Below are 26,465 nucleotides of genomic sequence, written 5' to 3' on the forward strand. Positions count from 1 at the left end.
CGGCACATGTTGGGATGTTTTAGCGAAACAGCCCTACTCGCTGTTAAATAAGCCAAACCTGGCGTTGTTTTACTCATGAACAGATTTACGCGTCAATAAATGACAGGTTAAACACTGCGAAAGTGTGTTTACGTTATTTTGCGACAGCCGCTATCCCCGCACGACAGGTGCCGTGTTCGGTCGCAACGTGGAGTTGTTTACTGTTACCCCAGAGTGCTGTCGGGCTTTAAAGACAGATGAAGCACTTTTAACAGACCTCCTTTCGTAAATAATTGGACTAGGTGACTAACGAAGGAAATGGGGAAGCCAAAGAAAAAGAGTGAGTGTGTGGCAAAGCGTTTAAAACATCGCAAACTGCTTTCTAAAGTGCTGAGGGTGATTGTAGCTTAAAGCTAATGCTAACGGCAGGTCCCATAAGATGATGACAGAAGCTGCATAACTCGGCAGAGAAGAGTTCAGCAACTTTTCTCGTTTTCATAGAGATCCGTTACACCGCATATTGGACTGTGATTCACTCCGTAAAGCTGCATTCGACAATTTGGACTCCTGCACATTATAAAGCTGTTTAAATAACCTGCGAATAAATCTTCTCACTGTAATGACAGTAATCTCACTATGCTGCTCTTGGTCAGGTGACCTGAGCCGAGCCGAGCTGATGATGATGACCATTGCCGATGTCATCAAGCAGCTGGTTGAAGCCCACGAGAAGGGAAAAGACATCAATCTTAACAAGTAAGTAATCAACGATACAGTAGACATACAGCGTGTGCAACAATAGTCTGTAACCAAAACAGCAATGAACTGGTCCCACTAACTGTCTACCCTCCATGTCACAAAAGATTAGAAATTGGTATCAGCTGCAGGAAACAGTCATGTGATTACTGTGTAGATTACATAGGCTGCATATTACAATAATTAAGAATCTAGTATAGATGGTAGATCTCCCCCCCCCTCCTATGTTTAAGACGTGGGTCTTTCTCTGGGCCTGTGGTCATCTAAGTGCTGCAGTCCTGTAGTCTGGGCCAATGATGTTGTTGTTATTCATGCAAACTTCACAACCAAACATCTGGTGTGTGTGCCTTAGTGCACTTGGCATGGGTGACTTGTACATCTGTGAAGAGCCCCTCAATGCATTGAGGGGCTCCAAAACCTCCAACGATTTATGGAGGTTTTGAAGGAATCAATGCTGTCATCCAGATGTCAAGCAAGACAACGCTAGACCACAATGTGCAAAAGACATTAGCACATTATTGAATAATTAATATGACAAAGGAGCAGCTGAAACACATCGAGGAACAACGAGAAACCTCTTCCTGTCAACACCAGAGCCGTTGATCTCCTCAGTGGGAAACATGCGCCTATTCCAACTTTTTTAAAAAGCTTTTTGTGCCATAAAACCAAAATAAGTTTGCATTAAAGAACAATTTTAATTAGTTTTTTGTACAATTTTCAGTTCTAGGTGAGTTTTAAGCGAGTTGCATTTTGTGTTTTCAAACAGAGTTAAGACTCAGGCCTCAGCTAAATATGGACTTGAAGCTCAGCCCCGACTGGTGGATATCATCGCAGCTGTTCCACCGCAGTACCGTCGAGCGCTGGTGCCCAAACTAAAGGCCAAACCTATCCGCACTGCCAGCGGGGTACGTTGTGTTTATTCTGCCGTCCATGTCTCTGTCCTGCAGTCTGATATTTCAGGTTAAGGTTCAGTAAGGCTGAAATAAAATGCACTAAGTGGCTTGTTGAGTAATAGTTTGGAGTCACATGTTAGCAGATGTGTGTGTGTTTATGTCTGGTATAGGATGAGTACAGCATACAACACTGATGGGGTTTAATCCTTCAGCTCAGCTTTAGATGGACAGTGAAGATTGGAAATGCATGAACGTTCAGACTATATGGAAATTGTATCTCTCACAATACCTAACCCCCAAAATGGGAGCAGATTTAATAACTTGTGTTTTTACTGCAGATTGCAGTCGTAGCTGTGATGTGTAAACCTCATCGATGTCCTCACATCAGCTTTACAGGCAACATCTGTGTGTAAGTTTTGCTTTTTGATGAGAGAAAATCTGTGAGGACATATTTCATCTTTGAGCTGCTTCAGCATGAGCAGTATCAGTGCTGTGTAAGTATATTTAGTGGTCATACTGTGGTACACAGAACAAACCCTAAAGCCAGGTAGATGTAAAAGCTTTGACATGTTTGAGCTTGAAGTGCTGACAGGAGTTTATTAATAATCAGTTTTTTGTTTTCACTCTGGCAGCTACTGTCCCGGGGGACCGGACTCTGACTTTGAGTACTCCACACAGTCTTACACTGGCTACGAGGTGAAGCACCTTGATTTTCATCTACTGTGTATGCCTGCTCGGAAGGTTTGAAGCCTGATAAAGTAAATAAGTTGTCTCCACAACCCAAACTGGGAGCTGTTTCCACAGCAGCCTCTGCGTCCCATTCTACTTTCAGAAACTCTCAAATCCACAAATAAGCAGTCAGAGAGCAACGTGCTCGTCAGAATAAAATGTTATTGCGAGGTCTTTACTGCCTGATCATCCAGGACTTTGTGAGGACAAAGACTTAAAAATGAATTCTGGATTTATCCTGGAGCCGGTTTAGAAAAGCTACGGACAAAATCGAATCGTGGCAGTGCTCTCGCTGTGTTTGTGTAGAGACCAGCATTTATACGCATGTGCCTCGACACACACGTGTAGCTACATTTCTAGGGAAGTTCACATCACGTTATGATGTCGTGTTTGAGAATTGTCTTTGTTTGTGACTTCCCTACAGTGAAGAACCCAGAGGTATAAATCCGTTATAATAACTACAGTAATTCAGCCTAGAAGTAACAGTTACATGAAGTGGTCCTTCAGCATGAGGCAGGATGTTTGCAGAGATATTGTGCAGGTGAACAAGAGCATTCCTCCGAAACGGTTTAACATTCAGCTCAATGGACACGCTCTGTTCAGAAATGACTCCCAGGTTCCTCACAGTGTTACTGGAGGCCACAGTGATGCCATCCACATACATCAAGTTTGTATATTTTGTGCATTGATACTTTGAGCCATGTTTTTTAATTTAACCCATAAAACGGGTTTGTAAGGTTCTTAGCACAGAACCCTGTGGAACACATGTCTGTCTTTTGTATGTAAGCAAACGTTAAACGTCCTTCCTGCTTCTCCCCTTCTTTCTGACAGCCGACTTCCATGAGAGCCATCCGAGCTCGTTACGACCCCTACCTGCAGACCAGACATCGAGTGGAGCAGGTCGGTGATTTTCTACGGTGTACTTTTTAAAAATTGACATTGTTTTGATTATTCGTGTTATTTTGGCTTTTCCTGAAATTACAGAAGCAGGAAGCACCTTAATCAGGTGTTTCGATTGAAGTGTGTCTCTTTATGTGGTCTCTAGATGAGCCATTTCCACAAATCAGCCGGTGATAATATATTTAGGTGCTGTAATGAGTGTCGAGGCTTTCACTGACCCTAATTATGCCATTATTTAAATTTATGGGCCCATTAGTGCTTCGCAGCAGAGCAAAGTCAGTCATTGGAACAGTTCATGTGGATCTTTTTTTAAACTGGACACAGTTTTTGTTTTTTCCATGGAGCTTTGCCTGTGGGGGGTCCGGTTTATGTGCACTAGCTGTTTAAAGTTTAATTACAGTTAATTTTTTGAGGGAACAAAATGATCGTTCTGCTGAATAATGGTGCATTGCTGCACTTAGCTGAAGATGCAGATAAGTCCATTGCTTTAATGGTACCCAACCCTCGGGTGTGATTTGCAGCTGAAGCAGCTGGGCCACAGCGTCGACAAAGTGGAGTTCATCGTGATGGGCGGGACCTTCATGGCTCTGCCTGAGGACTACAGAGACTACTTCATCAGAAACCTTCACGACGCCCTGTCAGGACACACCTCTAACAACGTGGCTGAGGCTGTCAGGTATTTAATGAACTCCAGCGTTGAGCCTGGCAGGGGTCTGTGTCTCACAATAAGAGCAGAACACATAGTAGGATCTCTCTTGATAACAAGGATGTTAAAACGGTCACGTATGCTAGAACTACTGAGAATAACAACGGTAGCATGTTTGGACCCTTCCATGCTAGTAAATGCCTGCTTTTGTGTGAAAAGGCACGTGAGAACATCTCCAATGACATAATGTCGGAGTTAAAGGTTGGATTTCATGCTGGTTTCAAAAAGCTCGCAGCGAGTGATGCAGAGATTGTGAAGCGGCTGACGTCTTTGGGATGTGTCGATTCCTGCAGTGATTATTAGACAGAGGTTTTTCCTGTAGGCAGCAGGGCCTGTTTGCACGTTTCCCTGACGGCCACTCGCCCCTGCAGCCTCTGGTCTCAGCTGCAGTGTTTTTACCATCGGATTTTCAGAAAATGTGTAAAGGTTGTAACCACAAGAGGGAGCTACTTCACCATTTTCAGTATTTCCCTGAACTCACTGAGCTCTTCTCGCCTTCTGATCATCTCATTTTACTCTGACTGTCCATTTGCATGTTAACATCAAACTATTACCTGAGTCTTACCTGCAATCTTCTAACAGATTTTCTGTCACCCGTTGTTTTGTTTGACCTCTTCTGTATATTTTGGTGGTGATCTGAAACGTAACTTTTACATTTGGATTATTACTCGATAAGCCAGTTTTTTTAGTGCCTTGTGTCATGTGGCGCACCTCGGCCTTTTCTCCCCGTTTCCTGTGTCTCTCTCAGGGCTACTGTACTGTAACCCTGAGAGATGGCGGGAGAGAAGAGACGGTCTCTTCCGCTGAGACCATTTATGTTGAGGCAACAGTAGGTGGATCGGCTGATTGCCCAGACGCAGCTCTCTCTTCTGACCAAAGTGTGGACACAGATTTTCATTTAATGGTTTTTCTTTATTTTCATGATTATTTACTTTGTAGATTCTCTCGATTGAAACAAAAAAGTGTGAAATAACCCAAAACATGTTTTATATTTTAGATTCTTTAAAACAGCCCCCTTTGCTGTGATTACTGCTCTTCGATGAGCTTCATGAAATGCTTTTCCTTAGTCGTGGTTTCGTAGCAGCTGTTTGACCATAAAGGCCTGATTCACACAGTCTCCTCTGAACATGTAGAGATGTGTCTGCTGCCGGAGCTCTGTGTGGCATCTATCTGATCTGAGCTGCGCTTTCTGAGGCTGGTGACTCGGATGAATTTATCCTCAGCGGCAGAGGGACTCTTGGGCTTCCTTTCCATAAACATGTGAGCCAGTTTGGTCGTAGCACTTAATGGTTTTTGTGACTGCACACATTCAAGGTTTTAGCAAGAAACTCCACAAATGATCCCTGACAGGCACACCTGTGAAACCATCTCAGGTTTGCAGCCCTGCCAAAACAAGCAAAGGGCGGCAGCTTAGAGGAATATGAAAGATAAAACATATTTAGAGTTATTTAACCTTTTTTTTTTTATTTGCCTCCAAAGATCTGGTTTCATATATTTGATGTCTTCAGTTTGTACAATGTAGGAAGCAGGGTTTTAATAGTTTTACAATTTTCATTAGTTTTTATTTTTATTTAGTTTTGACTTCAGATTTTCAATTTTATACCAGTTTTAATTAGTTTTTACCAATTGTTTGGTGAAAATCCTTAGTTTCAGTTTAGTTTTGATTCGTTTCAGTTATAGTTTTAGTTGTTTGCAATAATTAAGTGCAACAAAATCCCAGTTTCATCACATCAGTCATGCTCTTCTGCTCATCCTTGGGTATGTTGCTATTCCAGCTACCAGACCCTGCACAGGTCGCCTGTCTGTCGCAGGGCGAACACGCAGAGACAGACAACTCACATTCCCACCTATGGGTTCTTTAAATAAATAAAGGCAGATGAACAACCACTGATACCAGGCAACTATAAAATGTATATCTTGGCCCCAATGAGACTATTAACTCTTGCAGCACCGGGTGTTCGTAATTTTGGTTCAAGTGAATTGATAAACTCTTTGAAGGCAATTGACTCACACAGTTATGTAGATGTCCCCGTCCTGTTGTCTCGGGATGCATCACGCTGCCTTGCCTGGGGTTAGCTTCTGTTTCTGGGGATGAGGGTTGAGTGTGTTCCCTTCTCAAGGTAAGCTAGGTTAGCCTTCTAGTGTGAGCTTTTCAAGTGCACTTTAAGGTTTGTGGGATTTTTTTCCCTTTAGAAATGTTCCTCATAATTTGTCTCTTTCCACTACAAGACACTTGCTTTATCCAAAACAGTCATATTCAAAGTAATCCCAAATTGGACTCTGGCGCTTTCTCCTGACATGATTCTGCGCGTGGACGGAGCAGCAACACAGACGACTCGACTAACGTGCTGCCACCTGCTGGCATAATGAGACACAGCAAGCAAAAACCTGGAAACTAAACTTCATTTTCACCCTTGACACGCACACATCAATGAAAACTAAACACATTTTTGCTATAAATTCAGTTAATTTTAGTTAGTTTTGTGAACACTCATTACTGTTTTAGTTAGTTTTCCTTTTTTTGTTTTTATTTTTATTTTTTATTTCCGTTAATGAAAATGTTTTTCACTTCTAGTTTTCGTTAACGACAATAACCTTGGTAGGAAGTAGTAAAACCATTAAATGAGAAGGTGTGTCCAAACCTGTGACTGCTGCTGTACATCATCAGGTCTGTTTCCTCAGAGGCTGTGCTGCACACCATGCTGGTGATTCTTTGGGAATCGCTGTTTGTGTGTCACCAAACGTGTTAACCTTCATTACATGTTTATATAATCAGCTGAAAAATAAAAATGAAGCCAGTGCAGCATGAGTGTAATACTGGGACTCCCAGCATCCCCTGCTTGTGCCATGCAGTAATAAAGTAGCGTGCCTGATTCCACTCTGCTTTAGTTCAGTCACCACCAGACTTCCTGAAAGAAGTAAAAAGACGTTGATGAGGAATCCACACATTAAACTGTTGAATGAGTTCATTCAGGATTCGGGTGAAAGGAATAATCGAGGTCACTCTGACGAGTCCTCTGCTTTTACTCCCATCGATTTCTCACTCGGCCACTTGTGGCCAGTTTTGAATGAAATTGTCCCGCAGCTGCTCAGTGTGGATGAGTAGAAACACCAAGATGATTGGAGAAGATTCAGAGTCAGGTTTATAGAGACGATTGGACCAAATAATGGGTTTGTCTGCGGCCAGCCGCATCAGCCTGTTTGTGTGCAGGAGCTATTTGCTTTCCTAAAGTCCGATTAGGCCCGAGAGGCTAGTTTGTGCGATTGCGTGTCTCTTCTGATGTATGTCCCGTGTGTGTACACGAGTGTGTTTGCGGGAAGTGTGTGAAAGTGTGCCTGAATCCTCCCTGCACTTCTAACAGCATGCTTTGTTAAGATGCTAGGATTACGGTAATTGCAGTGGCTGCGTCTGCAGGAAACACTCGGTTTTGCTGCCCTTATCTCTGTGTGTGTGTGTGTTTGTGTGTGTGTGTGTGTGTGTGTGTGTGTGTTTGAAAAAAGTCGTGTGCATTTGATGTCTCTGCTTCTCACTCTGCTCCTGATCAGATCGCAGCAGTGAGATACCTCGAGATAATCGCCCGAGATAATAGACTTTTTATTGATTCATCTCACACAATCTGATCATTCTCTCTGGAGCATAAACTCTTGTAATTGGTGTAAATCAGCCAGCAGACTGTAAAAGATGGACGTTTATTGCCAGCAGATACAGTCTGAAGGAATATGAGCCGGTGTGAAGGCAGCTAATCGTCATCAGAGCAGCTGGAGCGGAGAGAATGACACCTGGCCAGTGTCACGAGAAGAGGTGTGTGTGTGTCTGTGTGTGTGTGTGTGTGTGTGTGTGTGTGTGTGTGTCTGTGTGTGTGATTTCGATCAGTCACTCAGATAAGTCTGGAAGCATCACTGGACTCGATGTTGTTTCTGTCTCGAGATTTGTAGAAGACGAGTGACCGCGCTGCGTCACATGTTGCTCTGTTCTCCATCTCAGGCGTCCTTGTTGTTTATTGCTTTATTAGTCAGCCTGTGTCACGTGGCATGCAGGGACACTTAGTGAGCAGTGTGGCCTACTGTTAATATTTAATGGGTTAGCTTTTATGATCATACTGCACGTTGTTCCAAATATTACTGACATGGAAAAGATGCAGAGTGCAGAGCGGACTAAAGGTGGTCGTACCAAATATTCACTTTGAAGATCATTAAACTTGTGCAAACTGTTTCTGCCTCATGTCCTGTACTTTCATGATTTCAATAAATCACTGCACCTCAGAAAGAAATGAGGGGCGACTCGAGCACTGAAAATCATAAAGAAATAGAGATTATAAAGAATTCGAACAAAGGGTCTGATTGAATATGTGATTCAGAGACAAATTGTTTAAAGGGACGAGCCAGTCGGGACTTTCTAAAGTTTCTGCTTTTCTTTATCAAGTGTGTGATTTTTGTTTGATGCCAAGACTGTTGACAGACTTCACTTAATATGAACAAGATGCTATCAGGTTCAGTCAGATTTGAAATGGAAGAAGTCTCAGCAGGACAGTTTAGATTTCACTGAAAGTGTTTGTCTTTGCAGAAAGATTAGACTCACGGACTTTGGCAGAGTTGCAGAGAGATCTGAATCCAAGTTTATAAGCTGGGATTGTTTGTAATAAAGCAGATTTTTATCTGGACGAACCACAAGCTTCATTTGAGATGTTACCCGGCCAATGGCTGCTCTGACTCATGCACTGCTCCCGCGTCTCCTGCCTCTTATAACCCAGAGAGCCTCAAAATGTATTGTAATTATGTCAGAAGTTGGCAGATGTATTTGTTGAATCCATTTGAAATGGTGTTAGAGACAGCTTCAAAGAAAAGGCTTGAATCCAGCAGGACAAACACATCTCTTAATAAGTAGATCCAGATCATACCCAGTAAAGTGTCAGTGACTTGCAAACAAAACACTTGTTAATGTCTCATTTAGCATTTCCCCCTGTCATGCATTTTCTTTATTGGATTAATCAGTGTGTCTTTAATGTGAGGTTAGTGTTAACTGTCGGGATAATGAGCCGAGCAAACTCGCAGCCTGTAAATTGATGTTGCTAAATGGTCCCAGTAATATGTTTCCTTCATATGGAGCAACTCAAACATTTAGACTCTGTGAGACTAAATAGTGAAATTAAAAAGACATTATCACACAGACATGAAAGCGATATTTTAAAAACACCCAATGAGCAGAAACGACATCAGCACAAGTAACTGGGAATGTTTTTCTCCTGCAGGTACTCGGAGCGCAGTAATACCAAATGCGTGGGGATCACTATCGAGACGCGGCCCGACTACTGCCTGAAGCGGCACCTCAGCGACATGCTGGGCTACGGATGCACCCGGCTGGAGATAGGAGTCCAGAGCGTCTATGAAGACGTGGCCCGCGACACCAACAGGTCCGTGGGTAGAAGTCATGTGACAGCAGGGCGGGGATGGCTCAGTAGGTGGAGTGGCGGCCCCATGATCGGAAGGTCAGGGGTTCGAATCCACTGAACGGCTACCCTGAGGTACCCCTGAGCGAGGTACCGTCCCTACACACTGCTCCCCGGGCGCTGCTTAGTGGCTGCCCACTGCTTCACTGAGTGAATGGGTCGAATGCAGAGAGAGTAATTTCCCCACGGGGATCAATAAAGTATACATTATTATTATTATTATTGATGGGGTTGCAGCCTGCAGGCTTTAACAGCTACTCTCTGCTTGTGTGTTTGTGCAGAGGCCACACGGTGCGAGCTGTGTGCGAGTCTTTCCACCTGGCAAAGGATGCCGGCTTCAAAGTGGTCGCCCACATGATGCCAGACCTGCCGAACGTGGGCATGGAGAGGGATGTGGAGCAGTTCATTGTGAGCTTTTTTCTTTCTCTTTAGCGCAGTTTTACCGCTAATCTGAGCTGAAGGTGAGAACGGATACGAGGAACGAGTGAGGGTTGGTAGGTTATCGGTATTACTTTGTCAATAAGAGGGAACCGCTTCCACCGGGGCGAGTGGACTTGGTTTTGGAGGTTAAATGATGGCAGCCTTTTGCTTGTACAGTGCTGTGAATCCCTGTCTTCTGCATATACAGGAAATGTTGTGAGTCCTTACAGTAATCGCATTACTTTTGAGGCCTCGTTGGTGGCCTCCCTGGAAAATTCTGGTCGCTAAGGAAAAATGTGCATTCAGCGAGCAGCTGGTTGGTGGTTGCTGGAGGTCAGCAGCTGTGCTGGGTGCTGTCAGGCTGAATAAGAAGGTGCTGCACCAAAAGTGTCCTCTCGACCGCTTTGGTCACCAGCAGATCGCCACGGTTTGGATGGAAGGTGCCGACCGCTCTGCAAACACTCACTAACGAAACATCAAATGATGGTGAAACTCAAAAAAGTGAGACACAAACTTCAAATTAAAAGTTGTGCCTTCCTGCTCAAACAACACGTTTCAAAGACGCAGCTTTTAATCAGTCAATCAATCAATCAAAGCTTTATTCGTCACATGCAGGTTGCCCTGCAGTGAAATGGGACCCCCCCCGACCTTACACATATAGCACAGACATTACATGGGGATACAGGTTGGAGATTGGTAGCATTAGAGAAAAAAACATTGAAATGTACACTACAGTGGGAAAGTACAAGAGGAAAAAAAGAGACCCCTACTCATGCTGTGCTTCCATAGTAGGACAGCATGAGTACAGGAAACAAAAAAAAACTCCTCTGCACAAAAAGCACATAAATGTCCACAGCACAACTTTGTGAAGACATGACAAGCCACAGGGGTGGGTGGGGGGTGAGGAGTAATCCGAAGCAAACACAGCAGCCGCCCTGCACAGCGCTACCATTCCAGCGCGGCACACAGCCCGCCGTGTTCCCTCGCAGGAAACAAGCATCGAAGGCGTTGGAAAGGGAGGGGGGATGAGTGAGTGCCTATCAGTGTAAGTGTGTGTGTGTGTGCGTGTCCATAGTTCAGCTGAGACAGTGTCCTTCGCCCTGCCAGGCTAAGTAAACAGTCCTCCAGCCAACCCAGGTGTCCTTGCATGGGATGGGAAGGAACAGACTCAACACAGTCGCTATCAGGGAGTTTTTTGTTCGGCTCCAGCCCGAACAGTGAGAGCTCTCTGCCCGTGCTAACGAGCGTCCAGCTGCAGACCGCCACGTAGTGATGTGTCGGTCGCGAACGAACCGCCTCTTAGAGCCGGCTCTTTGAAGTGAATGCGCGAGCCTCTTTCTCTCGCACTTTTTTCCGCTTCACTCCGCACGTGACCCTTGTGCTTGAGGAGCAGAGGGGGGAGGGGCGACTTCCTGTGTAATTTGCATAATTTTGAATCATTATGCTTTAAATTTTACTTCTGTGATCCTCGTCTTCTTTTTTTTAAACAAAAAAGTAGTCACTGGTCACTTGATTATTTTGGACCTCAGCGTTGGCCAGGATCGAATCCCTGATTGGATATTTTTATGGATTTCCTTCATAAGAAAAGTTGTAAGCGGACAGAAGTGTGTCGACATGTTCTTGAGAAACAAAATGATTAAAAGCTCCAGACTAAAAATAGCATGATTGGTCGATCATCAGGTTTATTGTTTGTGGAATAAGTAGTCAGACCTTCCCTCTTCTGCATGGCAGCAGCGTGCGTCACCTCACAGTGCGATAGTACCAAATATGTCCCACGTGTAGCGTCTCAAAATAGACCCGGAGAAGACGGCGACAGTCACTCACAGTTGATGGAAGTCTTGTCAGATGCCACTCAACGACGGGCTCAGTTTGCTGCTGTGATTGGAAACATGGCTGAATGCGCAGAATCAGACGGGCTGCCTTCCCAGAGCGCCAAACTGTAGGACGTAAATGACGACTCGGTTTGAAGCTGCGTGCGCTCTGAGCTCATTCCACTTGTTTTGAAATCAGGTGATGAAAATGCAATGAAGGAAAAGAGCAGATATGACTAATCGGTGCAGGTGATATGACAGTGGCTGTGTAAGAACCAGCAGTGATATTGATTTCCCCTCTCGTACCTGATAATTAAACCGTGTTTGTGTTTCGTTTTTAAGCTGCTGCGTCTGATACGTGGCTCGCTTTGAAGGAGAATCTGATACAGAGATGAAAAGACCCCAAACCGCCGTGTTGCTCTGAGATTAGCTGTAACCTGCTTTCACACTCAGCTCAAAGTGAAGACATGTTTGAAAAAGATGTTTTAATCTCAGATACTTAAGTTTAAAATGTCAGAGTTTGTAGAAGCCTTGGCTAACAGCACAGCGTGATGTGGGCAGTTTGTTTGGTTCTCACAGGTCCAGTGGCTTTATTGTCTTTCCAGCCACGTGCAGTAGGGGTGGGCGATATAAACGATATACGATAGAAACGATATAAATTTGGCCAACGATAGAGATTTTGACTATACCGCTCTAGCGATAGCGCATGTTGATGATGTCATCAAGCTGCGCCTGTTTTGGTCGAAAGCATCGCAGCGGCTACAACCATTATCGTCTGCAAAATATGCCGACAGTCACAGCAAAGAGATGAAGCACTGTTGAAATATGGGGAAAGCCAAAAACTGCGCTTCCTCCACTTCCCTAACATTGATTCATTAATGTTGAATTCTCTGGCAGCTGCTCTGTTCTCATGTTGTTGCAGTATATTAATGACTAACCTCGTATTGTGGATGAATAATCTCAGTTGTTCTCCTGACTGAAGTTTGGTCCGTGTACAGCATCCTGCTATGCGATTGCATTTGTCCCTGACCACCAGAATCCCTCACGTTAACTTTTATCCAGTGGGAAAAAAGTTGGCGTTCATCCTCCAGCTTCACTGTGCTAATGTTATGCTAACATAGCTGTGTCGCTAGCAATCACGTAGCACAACATTATATACCAGGTAGGGGTGGGGAAAAAATCGATACTGTGTAGTATCGTGATATTTTGTATCGATGCAGGGACAGCAGAAATCGATATTTTGTTACAAAAAAAGGTTTTTGTGCTCTGACTTCAGAGCATGTTGATCCTTTTTCTGAGCAAGAACCCTGACATCCCTTCACTGTCCAAATGTGTTTAACTGTTTTTGGCAGCAATAAACATGACAGTTTACTTATTTTAATTTAAGACATGTTTTATTTTAATTACGTTTAAAACTTTTTTATTTAATGTAAAATTATATTTTGTTTTAATTTACTTTCAAATTCTTCAGTTGCTGAAGGGGCTGCATAGTTTTCATAAATAGCTGTAATTGTACCAGATGGTTGCATTCAGTTAAGCTGGACTAGACTGTAATACAAACCGTTCAGTTTGTCAACGATAAAACTGAAATGAGAGAAAGACTGAGTGCGAGACTTTGATATTAGATAAAATGAATATTGATAACGTTTACCTTTATGGACAGAATCTGAATATCGCAAAATATTTAAAAAATTGCAATAATATCGTATCGTGGGATGTATGGTGATTCCCACCTCTACCAGGTAGTCCAACTTCAGTAACCCTGCAAACGCCACTGCTGTTTAGTTTTCTGTCTTCATTTATGTTGGAAGTGACAGCAGAGCTGTACGTTTGAATTAGTTTCAAAAATCTCTCAGTCAGAACATGGTATGAAATGTTTAGGTGGAAACTAGCGAGCTAACTTCCTTCTAACTTGTCTGTGAAGGTTCTCAGTCATCCAGGTCATCGTAGTCAAAGGAGCTTGCAAAGAAAAGCGTCTGGACTTCTTTAAGTTACTTGAAGACGTTTCACCTCTCGTCCGAGAAGCTTCTTCAGTTCTAAGGTCAAATGGTGGAGAGTCCCAGATATAAACCTAGTGGGAGTTTCCCCCCACAGAGGGACAAAAGGACCCCCTGATGATCCTCTAATCGCCTGAGCCAAGGTGGGAAACTGGGCGTGGGTCCCAATCAGCCAGAGTTTCGGGTGAGCTCATTGTGAAACCTGGCCCCACCTTATCATGTGATGTCCTGAGATCAGATGGCCCAGGATGTGAGTGGGCGTTAAGGCGTCTGGGAAGGATCTCAGAACTGGATTATAGATGGCAGAGAGTTGGTGTCGTAAACCCCGCCTCTGTTCAAAGATGGTCGCTCACAGTGGACATAGATGCTTCTTTCACTCCTCTTTCAAACCATCTGTCCTCTCTGTCCAAAATGTGAACATTGGCATCCTCAAAGAGTGACCTTTGACCTTTAGATGCAGATGGACTGCTGAGTCTTGTCCTGTGGAGGTGGCTCTTCTGTGTTGTGCCATGCGCTTGTGAAGTGGCTGTTTGGTCTCTCCGATGTAGAGGTCTGAGCATTCCTCGCTGCACTGTACAGCAAACACCACATTAAGTCTGTGTTACTCGCAGCAACAACTCCACCTCATTGTGAGTCCATTTAAAAACTCGGTGCTTTTCCTCCACATTTTGCTGCAACGTTTCAAAGAGCCGGAAAGCAAATAAACAGCAGACAGAAATGAGGCAGGTCGAATCTTCTTGCGTTTCACGCATGCGCAGGACTGGAACGTGAGCGTTTTCGACCGTTTCAATGTGGACGCACAACTCTGTGAAAACGACTGAAAACGCTAGTGTGGACGCGGAGCGTTTTCAAATCTATCTGGGCCAGTGTGGACGTAGCCTCCAGTCACTGAGCAGCTCCCACCCCTGATGAGCCTGTGTGAGCACTGAGCGGCTCGTTCAACAGACTTTTACAGGAAGGAGGTCACTCTTACCAGCAGCTGTCAGACGGCTGGACGTCCTGCTCATCGGCTTCTTTGTTCACTGTACGTTTCACCAGAATCACTCCCCCAACACACACACACACACACACACACACGTGTACATATTTCTGTACATATGAACTTCAGTTGTGTGTATAGGACTACTTTGTGTCTTCCTTCTATAGTTTATATTCCCCCTTCTGTAACAGCTGTGTAACACCCAAATTTCTCAACGGTGGGATAATAAAGGTTTATTCTATTCTATTCTATTCTATTCTATTCTATTCTAGAACAGCTCTGGCAGCAATAACTGGAAGTAGTCATGTTTTGGTCTCTGATATCTCGCTGGGGGACATGTGTCCCACTTTTCTTCACAGAAGTTCTGCTTTTATTGTGAAGGTGTGAGGAGTTCATTGGCAGATGCTACAATCCTCACCTTCATACAGGGAGGACTTTATTTCAAACATAATTATATGGCAAGTGTCTGTGAGCGGAGCGACTCATGAGAGCAGAGTAGGACTTCTCTCTGAGCAGAATAAGGAAGGAGTGCAGCCGTGAGAGCGTCTCCAGTCTGGTGCACGTCAGCTGTGGACTTCTTTCAAAGCAAATCTCACGTACATGTGTGTTCACTGAAGCCGTCGTGCCCGTGAATGTGACTCACATTGTACCGTGGAGGGCGGGACTGTGACAGGAAGCTGTATCTGTGTTTCCTTCCCTGCAGCATTTCCTCTGTCGCTCGTCCTCTCTGTCGTCTGTGTTTCTCCCAGACAGCCCAGAGTGTTTTCTCTCTCGCGTCTCCTTTTCTCCTCCGTTGTCTCTCACTTGATCTTTTTCTTCTCTCTCCTCTCCAGTTGTAACGTTCCTCTCGTCTCCTCCAGCAGTCACACCGGCTTCCTCTCTGCCTCTTTTATCACACTGACACTTACATTATACAACTTGTGTGTGACTCCCCTTTGTTCCTCCTCATCATATCTAATCTTCCATGACACCCGTCATGCCAGTGAGTGGAGCGTAAAAAATATGAATTTTCACTCCAGGATCCAAACTAAGCTTTTCAGGATCCTTTTCCATAAAAATCCGAGCTAAAGCTCTTACTGACGGAGCATCCAGGAACAGCCGGTTTGAAGGACGGGAAGAAGAAATGATCAGAAAAGGTGGGGGAAATGGAGAAGAGAGGAGTGCCTAGATTTGCATTAAGATGTTTCACTTTAGTTTGCTTAATAACCTCTGGAGTAGCACACTGTGGAGTACTTCCTTTGTAATAGCAGGTCCTTATTTTATGTCTTCACCACATTTTGTGCCAGTAACAGAAGAACATTTCAAAAAGGCTGAGCAAACGTTTCCATATCAATCACAACATCAGTACAGACTGTACATCATGCAGAGCTCGAAAAGAAGATGAGTGGGCTTCTTTAAGTTTGTTAGGTTGTTAAAGCTCTCGTTCAAGAGGCTTCTTCAGTCCCAGGTGTTTAAATAGGAAGCGGTCGACCCCCTCGAGGGTTTAAACACCGGGAGCTCGTTCAGGTTCTTGACACTACGTGACCAGACAGACGGTGATCAGCGGCTGTCTGTCTGCTAAACTCATGTAAAGAAATATTAACGTGGCTGTTAGCAGTTCTGTAAGATTTTAAAAACATCTTGTAATTCAATAAACTGAAGCACCAGATTTATGCCAACGACTTAAAGCAATTGTTTTCTGAATGATTTTGTTGGTCTCTCACATTTTTGTCATGCACGAGCCAACTGGGGCCACGCTTTATCCATCGACCTCACGTTTGACTCTACAGGGTGGGCCGTTTGTATGCATCCACCGTAATAACATGTGAATGGTTGGTGATATTAAAGTCCTGTTTGTGGCACATTAGTACAGGGAGTGCAGAATTATTAGGCAAGTTGTATTTTTGAGGAATAATTTTATTACTGAACAACAACCATGTTCTCAATGAACCCAAAAAACTCATTAATATCAAAGCTGAATGTTTGTGGAAGTAGTTTTTAGTTTGTTTTTAGTTTGAGCTATTTTAGGGGGATATCTGTGTGTGCAGGTGACTATTACTGTGCATAATTATTAGGCAACTTAACAAAAAAACAAATATATACCCATTTCAATGATTTATTTTTACCAGTGACACCAATATAACATCTCCACATTCACAAATATACATTTCTGACATTCAAAAACAAAACAAAAACAAATCAGCGACCAATATAGCCACCTTTCTTTGCAAGGACACTCAAAAGCCTGCCATCCATGGATTCTGTCAGTGTTTTGATCTGTTCACCATCAACATTGCGTGCAGCAGCAACCACAGCCTCCCAGACACTGTTCAGAGAGGTGTACTGTTTTCCCTCCTTGTAAATCTCACATTTGATGATGGACCACAGGTTCTCAATGGGGTTCAGATCAGGTGAACAAGGAGGCCATGTCATTAGTTTTTCTTCTTTTATACCCTTTCTTGCAGCCACGCTGTGGAGTACTTGGACGCGTGTGATGGAGCATTGTCCTGCATGAAAATCATGTTTTTCTTGAAGGATGCAGACTTCTTCCTGTACCACTGCTTGAAGAAGGTGTCTTCCAGAAACTGGCAGTAGGACTGGGAGTTGAGCTTGACTCCATCCTCAACCCAAAAAGGCCCCACAAGCTCATCTTTGATGATACCAGCCCAAACCAGTACTCCACCTCCACCTTGCTGGCGTCTGAGTGGGACTGGAGCTCTCTGCCCTTTACCAATCCAGCCACGGGCCCATCCATCTGGCCCATCAAGACTCACTCTCATTTCATCAGTCCATAAAACCTTAGAAAAACCAGTCTTGAGATATTTCTTGGCCCAGTCTTGACGTTTCAGCTTGTGTGTCTTGTTCAGTGGTGGTCGTCTTTCAGCCTTTCTTACCTTGGCCATGTCTCTGAGTATTGCACACCTTGTGCTTTTGGGCACTCCAGTGATGTTGCAGCTCTGAAATATGGCCAAACTGGTGGCAAGTGGCATCTTGGCAGCTGCACGCTTGACTTTTCTCAGTTCATGGGCAGTTATTTTGCGCCTTGGTTTTTCCACACGCTTCTTGTGACCCTGTTGACTATTTTGAATGAAACGCTTGATTGTTCGATGATCACGCTTCAGAAGCTTTGCAATTTTGAGACTGCTGCATCCCTCTGCAAGATATCTCACTGTTTTTGACTTTTCTGAGCCTGTCAAGTCCTTCTTTTGACCCATTTTGCCAAAGGAAAGGAAGTTGCCTAATAATTATGCACACCTGATATAGGGTGTTGATGTCATTAGACCACACCCCTTCTCATTACAGAGATGCACATCACCTAATATGCTTAATTGGTAGTAGGCTTTCAAGCCTATACAGCTTGGAATAAGACAACATGCATGAAGAGGATGATGTGGACAAAATACTCATTTGCCTAATAATTCTGCACTCCCTGTATATGTGAGGGAGCAAACTCCTCCAGATGGGCGGTGACCATGGTGGCCATGTAGAAGTCGGCCATCTTGGATACAACTTTTGTTTTTCAATAGGAAGAGGACCATGTGACACATCAAACTTATTGGTAATGTCACAAGAAAAACAATGGTGTGCTTGGTTTCAACGTAACTTTATTCTGTCATGAGTTATTTACAAGTTTCTGACCACTTATAAAATGTGTTCAATGTGCTGCCCATTGTGTTGGATTGTCAATGCAACCCTCTTCTCCCACTCTTCACACACTGATAGCAACACCGCAGGAGAAATGCCAGCACAGCCATCCAGTATCCGTAGTTTCAGGTGCTGCACATCTCGTATCTTCACATCATAGACAATTGCCTTTAGATGACCCCAAAGATAAAAGTCTAAGGGGGTCAGATCGGGAGACCTTGGGGACCATTCAACTGGCCCACGACGACCAATCCACTTTCCAGGAAACTGATCATCTAGGAATGCTCGGACCTGCACCCATAATGTGGTGGTGCACCATCTTGCTGGAAAAACTCAGGGAACGTGCCAGCTTCAGTGCATAAAGAGGGAAACACATCATCATGTAGCAATTTCAAATATCCAGCAGCCTTGAGGTTTCCATTGATGAAGAATGGACCCACTGTCGTTGTTCCCATATACCACACCAAACCATCACTTTTGTTGTTCCAACAGTCTTGGAGGGATCCATCCACTGTGGGTTAGTGTCAGGCCAATAGCGGTGATTTTGTTTGTTAACACCATTCACATAAAAGTTTGCCTCATCACTGAACAAAATCTTCTGCGTGAACTGAGGGTCCTGTTCCAGTTTTTGTTTTGCCCATTCTGCAAATTCTGTGCCGATCTGGGTCATCCTCGTTGAGATGCTGCAGCAGCTGGAGTTTGTAAGGGTGCCATTTGTGAGTAGCTAATATCCGCCGAAGGGATGTTGGACTAATGCCACTCTCCAGTGACATGCGGCGAGTGCTACGCTGTGGGCTCTTGCTGAATGAAGCTAGGACAGCCACTGATGTTTCTTCATTACTGACAGTTTTCTTGCGTCCACATTTTGGCAAATCCAACACTGAACCAGTTTCACCAAACTTAGCAAGCAGTCTGCTGACTGTAGCATGGGAGATGGGTGGTCTCGTAGGGGGTCTTGCATTGAAATCTGCTGCAATGACCCGGTTACTGCGTTCACCAGATATCAACACAATTTCGCTCCTCATGTGTTAACCTCTTCGACATGTCAATGGCTGTGAACAAAGAGAAACTTGTAAATAACTCATGACAGAATAAAGTTACGTTGAAACCAAGCACACCATTGTTGTTCTTGTGACATTACCAATAAGTTTGATGTGTCACATGACCCTCTTCCTATTGAAAAAAACTAAAGACAATGGCCGACTTCTACATGGCCACCATGGTCACCACCCATCTGGAGGAGTTTGCCCCCTCACATATACTAATGTGCCACAAACAGGACTTTAATATCACCAACCATTCCCATGTTATTGCGGGGTATCCATATAAATGACCCACCCTGTATATCACTGGTTTACAGACAGCTGCTAATAATAGTTTGATTGAGGTCCTCTGTTTGCGAGCATTCGGAGGCGGGGGCTCCTCATTGTCTTTGGTCGAGATGAATGCAAACGCAAATCAGTCATGCTTCCTGTTATCTGTGGCTGCTGCCTATTATAATGGGCCCGCTGCTGTCTGCAGCATCCCAGACCAGTTTAAATCTGCAAAGGGCAGCAACAGGAGAACTTTGCACTTCACGCTCGTTCTGATAAAGAAATTCGATTACAACTTCCTCCCAGCCTGAGCTCCTCCCTCACTTATCTCCTGTGTACAGATGCTCCTGTTCTCAGGGAGGCATCCTAACGAGTTTCTTCTCTACCAACCAACAGAAGCTGTGAATTTACAGTCCAAACCAGTAGCAGGTGCATACTCGCCGCCCCCAGTCCCAGGTCTCCTTCTTTTGGTATCGAAGCGTTGTTATTTGTCGGATCGGCTCCCCCTCCTCCCTCACCTCCCTCCCTTCAGCTGCACTGCAGGGCCGTGTGGGACATGTCCTCGTGTGATTATGAGCTGTGACGAGAGAGGGGGAGATTATGAGATACCGATAATGCGGCCTATTTTGGAGAATGCGCCTCCACTCCAGATTTTCACGGTCCTGATCATGATAGCGTGCGCAGAGGGGAGGAGCATGACTGGAAATCACACTGACTCCTCTTACTGCGCAGACCCAGACATTTCTTTCCTCCCACTGAATAACTGAGTGTCAGTGGATGCTGCTTCTAGCCGATCTCGTTGCCTCTGCAGAGGCCCGTTTTTCTTGACCCGTGTGGAAAAGTCACATAAATGAAGTCAGCTCCTCCTTTTCTCTCTGACCCCGTTTCATCAGTTTCAAGAAGCTCAAACAAACTCTCTGCTTCATTCCAGAAATAAAACTTTGATGCAAATGTGAATTGTTCTCTGTTAAGCGGTGAGTTTAAAGTGCAACATGAATCTGCTTGTTCCAGGAGTTTTTTGAAAATCCAGCTTTCAGGCCAGATGGACTGAAACTGTACCCCACCCTGGTCATCCGAGGCACGGGTCTGTACGAGCTGTGGAAGACCGGCCGGTACAAGAGCTACACGCCCAGCGCTCTGGTGGATCTCGTGGCTCGGATTCTGGCGCTGGTGCCGCCCTGGACCCGAGTGTACCGAGTGCAAAGGTGAGTGGATACGCTTGATGGTACGTGAGCTGCGTGCACGATTCTCAATAATTCCAGCACATGGCTAAAGCCAGGTCATGCTTCAGAGCTGCATCTGTAGGGTGATGAAGTTTAACAAACTCTGTTATCAGGAGAAAGCCTCAAAGATGCAGTCAGTAACTGTTTGAGGTTATTTCATAGAACAAAGATGCTAAACTCATAAATATGCATGTACAGCTTCCAACAGGTCGATGTGTTTGAATGAATGTAATAAAAATGCACAGAGGCAGCGGTTTGTGGAGGAAGTGACTCACATATGGGGCTCACACACACACACACACACACACACACACACACACACACACACACACACACACACACACACACACACACACCGGGAAAAAGAACGGTGGCCAGTTTTTCAGGTAACTTTGTGCTAAAAACATCAAAATACTGCAAAATATTCAGTGGATTGTATTTTATTATATTATTTTATTTTATTCCTTAAATATATTAAATATCCTCGTGTGTGCAAAATGTCTTTTTTGGGCCATAACTGAGTACAATCCAAATGTAATATAAAAAACTCATTTGTCTTTTTACAGCCACCACAGCGACGATTATTACAGTAGAATCTGCAGATGCTTTATACGTCTAATAGGAATTAATTTGAGGTGTGACTTATGCAAAGCTACAGGAATGGAATGCAAGAATAAAAATGTGGAGATGAAGCTGAGATGAACGGTTCCTACAGGAACCCCAAAGTGTTTTTGTTTGGGCGGGGTCAGGTTAACTGGTGACTCTAAATTTCCCTCAGGTGTGAATGTGAGCGTGAAGCATGACAGCAGAGCTGCTTCTGTATAAAAAAGAAATTCTGTTAGTGTAGAAAACCACGAGTGCAGTACTGTACCAAAGATGTGGAGCGCCTCTGCTGTTCAGTCATTTCTTGTATCATCCGCCCATCAGGGACATCCCCATGCCGCTGGTGAGCTCTGGTGTGGAGCACGGCAACCTGAGAGAGCTGGCACTGGCCAGGATGAAGGACATGGGCACTGAGGTGAGACTATAAGGCCTGACATGCTGTGCGTCAGCTTATTTTAAGGGAGGAAGCTAACGGTGTTTTCCAGCTGGGATTTGATCCGACAAAAGGGGAGAACAGTTGAACTCGAGTGGCGACAAGTGCCAACGTGCAAATGCTGACTGTGAGAATAATTTTCCCGCTGTAGCTGTTGTGGGTAAGATGACAGATTAAAACGCCACACAGGTGTAGCTGAGGACTGCTGGAGCACAGAATTGCGTACCCTCCCGCCCAGCCGACCTCCTCCAGCATTTATTGAATTTATGCTGGAAAGTAGATTAGAACGTGGGTACGAGCCCAGCCAAGCTGAAAACACCAGGCTGGGCTGCACATGCGAGAGTCAGCAGCTGCAGAGCGTCGTTTAAAGAGACTGGATTTAAAAAGCAGCCGTTATCAGACAGCGAGAGCCGAGCTGAAACGCCACCACAGAAAGAGCTCTGCGTTGCTCTTCCCAAAAACACCAACTACCCTCACGCCTGTCTGGCTGAGCTCCACACACGGCTACGAACCAGAATCACGCTGCGTCGATCTCACACGCAGCTCTGCGCTGTTATGCTGATGTTGTGATGCCAAATTATTCAAACTTGACCTCCTTCTCTTGTTGACGCTGCAAACTTTTCCAGCCGGTTTGCAGAAAGCTGCTCCTCTTTGTTTACCTCAACTCTTTCCCTGTTTTAAACACAACTAATGCTGTGATGAAGTCTGTAGTTCAGGCTTTAAACCGCCGTGAGCACTCGAGGGCAGAACAGCTGAATGAATGTGGCCTTCGAGTGAGGAGGTGGAGCTCAAACGACTCGTGTCAGACGGGATGAATACGAATTAGTTTGAGCTGGGAGTCACGCGCAGCGACTCTACAGGTGAGGTACTTATTCCCGAGAGGTCACCGTAGCAGATGGACGTGCACATTTGATTTTAGGAAAGATGATAGCTCCCCTTTACCCGGGCTTGGAGCCAGTGCTTCCTGATACTGGACTCGAGTCTCCTCCTGGCCTCGACCCGGGGATGCGTCGTGTTCGCCGCTGCAACGCTGAGCTCCTCTAGAATCCAAGGATAAAACTTTGAGGCTGGAAATGAGCAGAAATGGTCCCCTTTAAGACACAGCTGGCCATCCTTGAAACAGAAAGCTTTAAAGTTCGAATCCGTAAGATTTCAGGCCTGGTTCATTTGGAGACACAGCGGTTACCGTGGTAACAGCAAGTGCCCTTTATCTGTGCTTAGACAGCTGCTGAGAGCAGAGGAGGGACCGGTGCCAACGAGGCTCCAGTTTGATCTTAGGCATTGCTGTGGTCTGAATTCGTGTTGCACACGCCGACAGAGCTCCTCACATTACAGCAGGGACACGCCTCGGCTAACCAGCTGATCACCATTTACACAGATAAACAGTCGAGCCCCCCCACACCCCCAGATCCCTAATGGGGCTCCATACTGTCATCAGTGACTTACGACCGTCTAACACGGTAACACCTCCAGCAACAGCTCGCTGACGTGTTGCGTCTTTCTGAAAACGTTTCACCTGTGGCTTGAGCCGTGGCTTAGATCTGCATAGGAGCAGGTAACACCGCAGCCCACAGTCACACTTCCTGTCTATCGTTTTGTGACTGTGTGCAGTTAGACTGCAGGTCCAGACGTGGAGCCACATTTAACTTGTGAGAAATCTGAGATGATAAAAGTCTGTTTTATATTAGAGGTGGGAATCACCATACATCCCACGATACGATATTATTGCAATTTTTAAAAATATTTTGCGATATTCAGATTCTGTCCATAAAGGTAAACTTTATCAATATTCATTTTATCTAATATCAAAGTCTCGCACTCAGTCTTTCTCTCATTTCAGTTTTATCGTTGACAAACTGAACGGTTTGTATTACAGTCTAGTCCAGCTTAACTGAATGCAACCATCTGGTACAATTATAGCTATTTATGAAAACTATGCAGCCCATTCAGCAACTGAAGAATTTGAAAGTAAATTAAAACAAAATATAATTTTACATTAAATAAAAAAGTTTTAAACGTAATTAAAATAAAACATGTCTTAAATTAAAATAAGTAAACTGTCATGTTTATTGCTGCCAAAAACAGTTAAACACATTTGGACAGTGAAGGGATGTCAGGGTTCTTGCTCAGAAAAAGGATCAACATGCTCTGAAGTCAGAGCACAAAAACCTTTTTGTAACAAAATATCGATTTCTGCTGTCCCTGCATCGATACAAAATATCACGATACTACACAGTATCGATTTTTCCCCACCCCTATTTTATATATAAGCTGCATGTGCAGGAGCATTATACTGATGAGCTGTAACAGCTGTGAGGTGATTGGACTTTCTAATTAGTCTCTGTGTGTGTGTGTGTGTGTGTGTGTGTGTGTGTGTGTGTGTGTGTGGGTTTGTGCGCCTGCAGTGTCGTGACGTCAGAACCCGGGAAGTAGGCATCCAAGAGATCCACCACAAAGTCCGACCTTACCAGGTAACCGACGCCCTCACTCGCAGCGTGAGACGGGCCGAGGAGACGTTGTGGTTTCCTGATGCTCCCTAACACAGATGTCTGTGTGCAGGTGGAGCTGATACGGAGAGACTATGTGGCCAACAGCGGCTGGGAGACCTTTCTCTCCTATGAAGACCCTGAGCAGGACATCCTGATCGGTCTGTTGCGGCTGCGCCGCTGCTCTCCACAGTCCTTCCGCCCGGAGCTCAAAGGAGGCGTGTCCATTGTCCGTGAGCTGCACGTGTATGGCAGCGTGGTCCCTGTGAGCAGCCGAGACCCGAGCAAGTTCCAGCATCAGGTGGCTTACACTTTCACACACATGCACACACAACAACAGATATGCCCGTGACGGTTTCGCTCCGAGCCTCTCCGAGTTTTTCTCCACACCGGCCGAACCTCAGAAGCTCTGAATGTTTTCAAACCAATTGTATTTGTGTTGCGTGTGCAGGGGTTTGGCATGATGCTGATGGAGGAGGCTGAAAGAATCGCCAGGGATGAGCACGGCTCCTGCAAACTGGCTGTTATATCAGGTGAGTCGATGCAGACGATGTGAACTGTTCTGACACAGAAAAAACAAACACTTTAGTTTGTAAAAGTAGACAATCTTTAGTAACTGTAACCACGGAGACCACAGTGAAAGGAGGAAAAATCTTTACCCTTCACCAGAAATTTGATGCTTTTAATCTGAAGGAGCAGAGAAGTGTTTTTGAAGATGTGGCCGAGACTGAATTGTACACTGTAATAACTGACTACTTATTTTTTTAAGTGCTGGTTTACACATTCACCTAACAACAGAAGGATCCCTGGTTTGATCCCGGGATGAGACTTTGCCAAATCAAACAGGGGGCCCGCCCGGTGTGCTGAGGCCTCGTGAACAACACAGATTTATCTGTGACGAGCCAATAATGTCACTGCGTGTGTCAGACTGAGAGATTATCAGGAGCCGGTGATGTGAATGTTTGGGTCCTGTGACACTGAGAACGCTGTGATTCATCCTGCAGGTGTAGGAACAAGGAACTACTACAGGAAGATGGGCTACGAGCTGGAGGGACCGTATATGGTGAAGGACCTGTACCGGCCGGGAGCGGACTGAAACGGACTTTATTTATCAAAACAGCACTCTGGGACGCGAATATTAATGTGATGGTGTTCTGCAGTATCGGAGGCGGTGCTGGTCGGCTTGTTTTATCTGGAGCACACAGAGGCCGCCGCTGCTCCATTTCTTCTGTTTTTTAAAGATAAGGAGACGTACGAGAGGATGTAAGGAATTAGGGAACGCTATCTAGGGTGAAGCCAGCCTTGTGTTTTGAGTTCAAATTAAGATTCTTTAAACGTACAGTGTCCTCATATGGGCGCCTTTTATTTAAAGTTGCGCATTTCCGAGTCTCCCCCTTTTTCTGTAAACACGGGTCCCGGTCGCACCGCTCAGACTCTTTCACAACAAGCAGCACTGATTCACTTTGACGTGGAACAAGAGCCAACCTGCCGAGGCATTTTTAATTCCACTCCAATGATCCGTGCGCGCAGCGGAGAAAAATCGGCATATCTGGGTATCCGTGAAATAACCGTTTGCCTGGGATGGAATGAGACGCCTGCATCACGGTTCCAGTTAATCATGTTTATGTTGCAATCACATAGAAACCCATTACGAGGGGAGCGTTCATTAACGGACGGCGGCGGATGAACAAACAGTGGAAAGCGTCCTCGCCGGGCAGCTGTTGTTTTGATTTGTAGGGCAGGAAATTGAATATTAGCGTTACATAAAAGCGTCTCAGTTAATCCTGTTTCTTGTGTTTTCTGTCATGCCTTCTTGTCTTTTTCTGGAACAATAAAGTATATTTCAGTAACTGCTTGTGAGATTTTGAGTTGTTGTTGCAGGGAGACCTTTGAGGCGTTAAAACTAAACGACAGAAAGGTGGAAAGCTTCCAGGGGTAAAGGTCACATCCTATCAGAGCCTCTGATAATGTGATCCTCATCGCCGGGGGTTGGTAGCAGACCCGCGCCGAGAGCTCATTTGACAAATCCTTTCCGGTCAAATCTCGTACCTGTCCTGGCTGCTGTTTTAAACCACAGTCACAGGAAAGCGTTTGTCATCAAACATAGCGATAAAGGGGGCTGACATGGAGACCTCTGCCTCGTGTAGGATTCGACCGCACGGGCGACTG

At 44.9% G+C, this 26,465-nt stretch overlaps 2 protein-coding genes across 2 annotated transcripts in view; one reads left to right on the forward strand and one right to left on the reverse strand.

Moving 5' to 3' along the window:
* LOC309688546 (kinesin-like protein KIF13B) overlaps positions 1 to 6,048 on the reverse strand; it is a 40,781-nt gene extending 34,733 nt beyond the window's left edge. Inside the window, exon 1 of the mRNA XM_082504331.1 lies at positions 5,972 to 6,048. The gene's annotated coding sequence lies outside the window, so the exon portion shown is untranslated. The remainder of the gene's footprint in view (positions 1 to 5,971) is intronic.
* On the forward strand, positions 157 to 26,146 carry elp3 (elongator acetyltransferase complex subunit 3). The gene is made up of 15 exons (XM_082504348.1): positions 157 to 319; positions 633 to 732; positions 1,499 to 1,637; positions 1,964 to 2,034; positions 2,258 to 2,321; positions 3,186 to 3,254; positions 3,776 to 3,930; positions 9,210 to 9,371; positions 9,689 to 9,815; positions 20,563 to 20,756; positions 21,702 to 21,792; positions 24,216 to 24,281; positions 24,370 to 24,597; positions 24,748 to 24,829; positions 25,301 to 26,146. Exons 1-15 carry the CDS (start codon positions 298 to 300, stop codon positions 25,390 to 25,392), a joined length of 1,662 nt encoding a protein of 553 aa, XP_082360474.1. The 5' UTR covers positions 157 to 297; the 3' UTR covers positions 25,393 to 26,146.
* Positions 26,147 to 26,465: the final 319 nt, after the last annotated feature.

Source organism: Aulonocara stuartgranti, assembly GCF_965226115.1.
Source record: "Aulonocara stuartgranti genome assembly, chromosome: 15".
NCBI classification, from domain to species: domain Eukaryota; kingdom Metazoa; phylum Chordata; class Actinopteri; order Cichliformes; family Cichlidae; genus Aulonocara; species Aulonocara stuartgranti.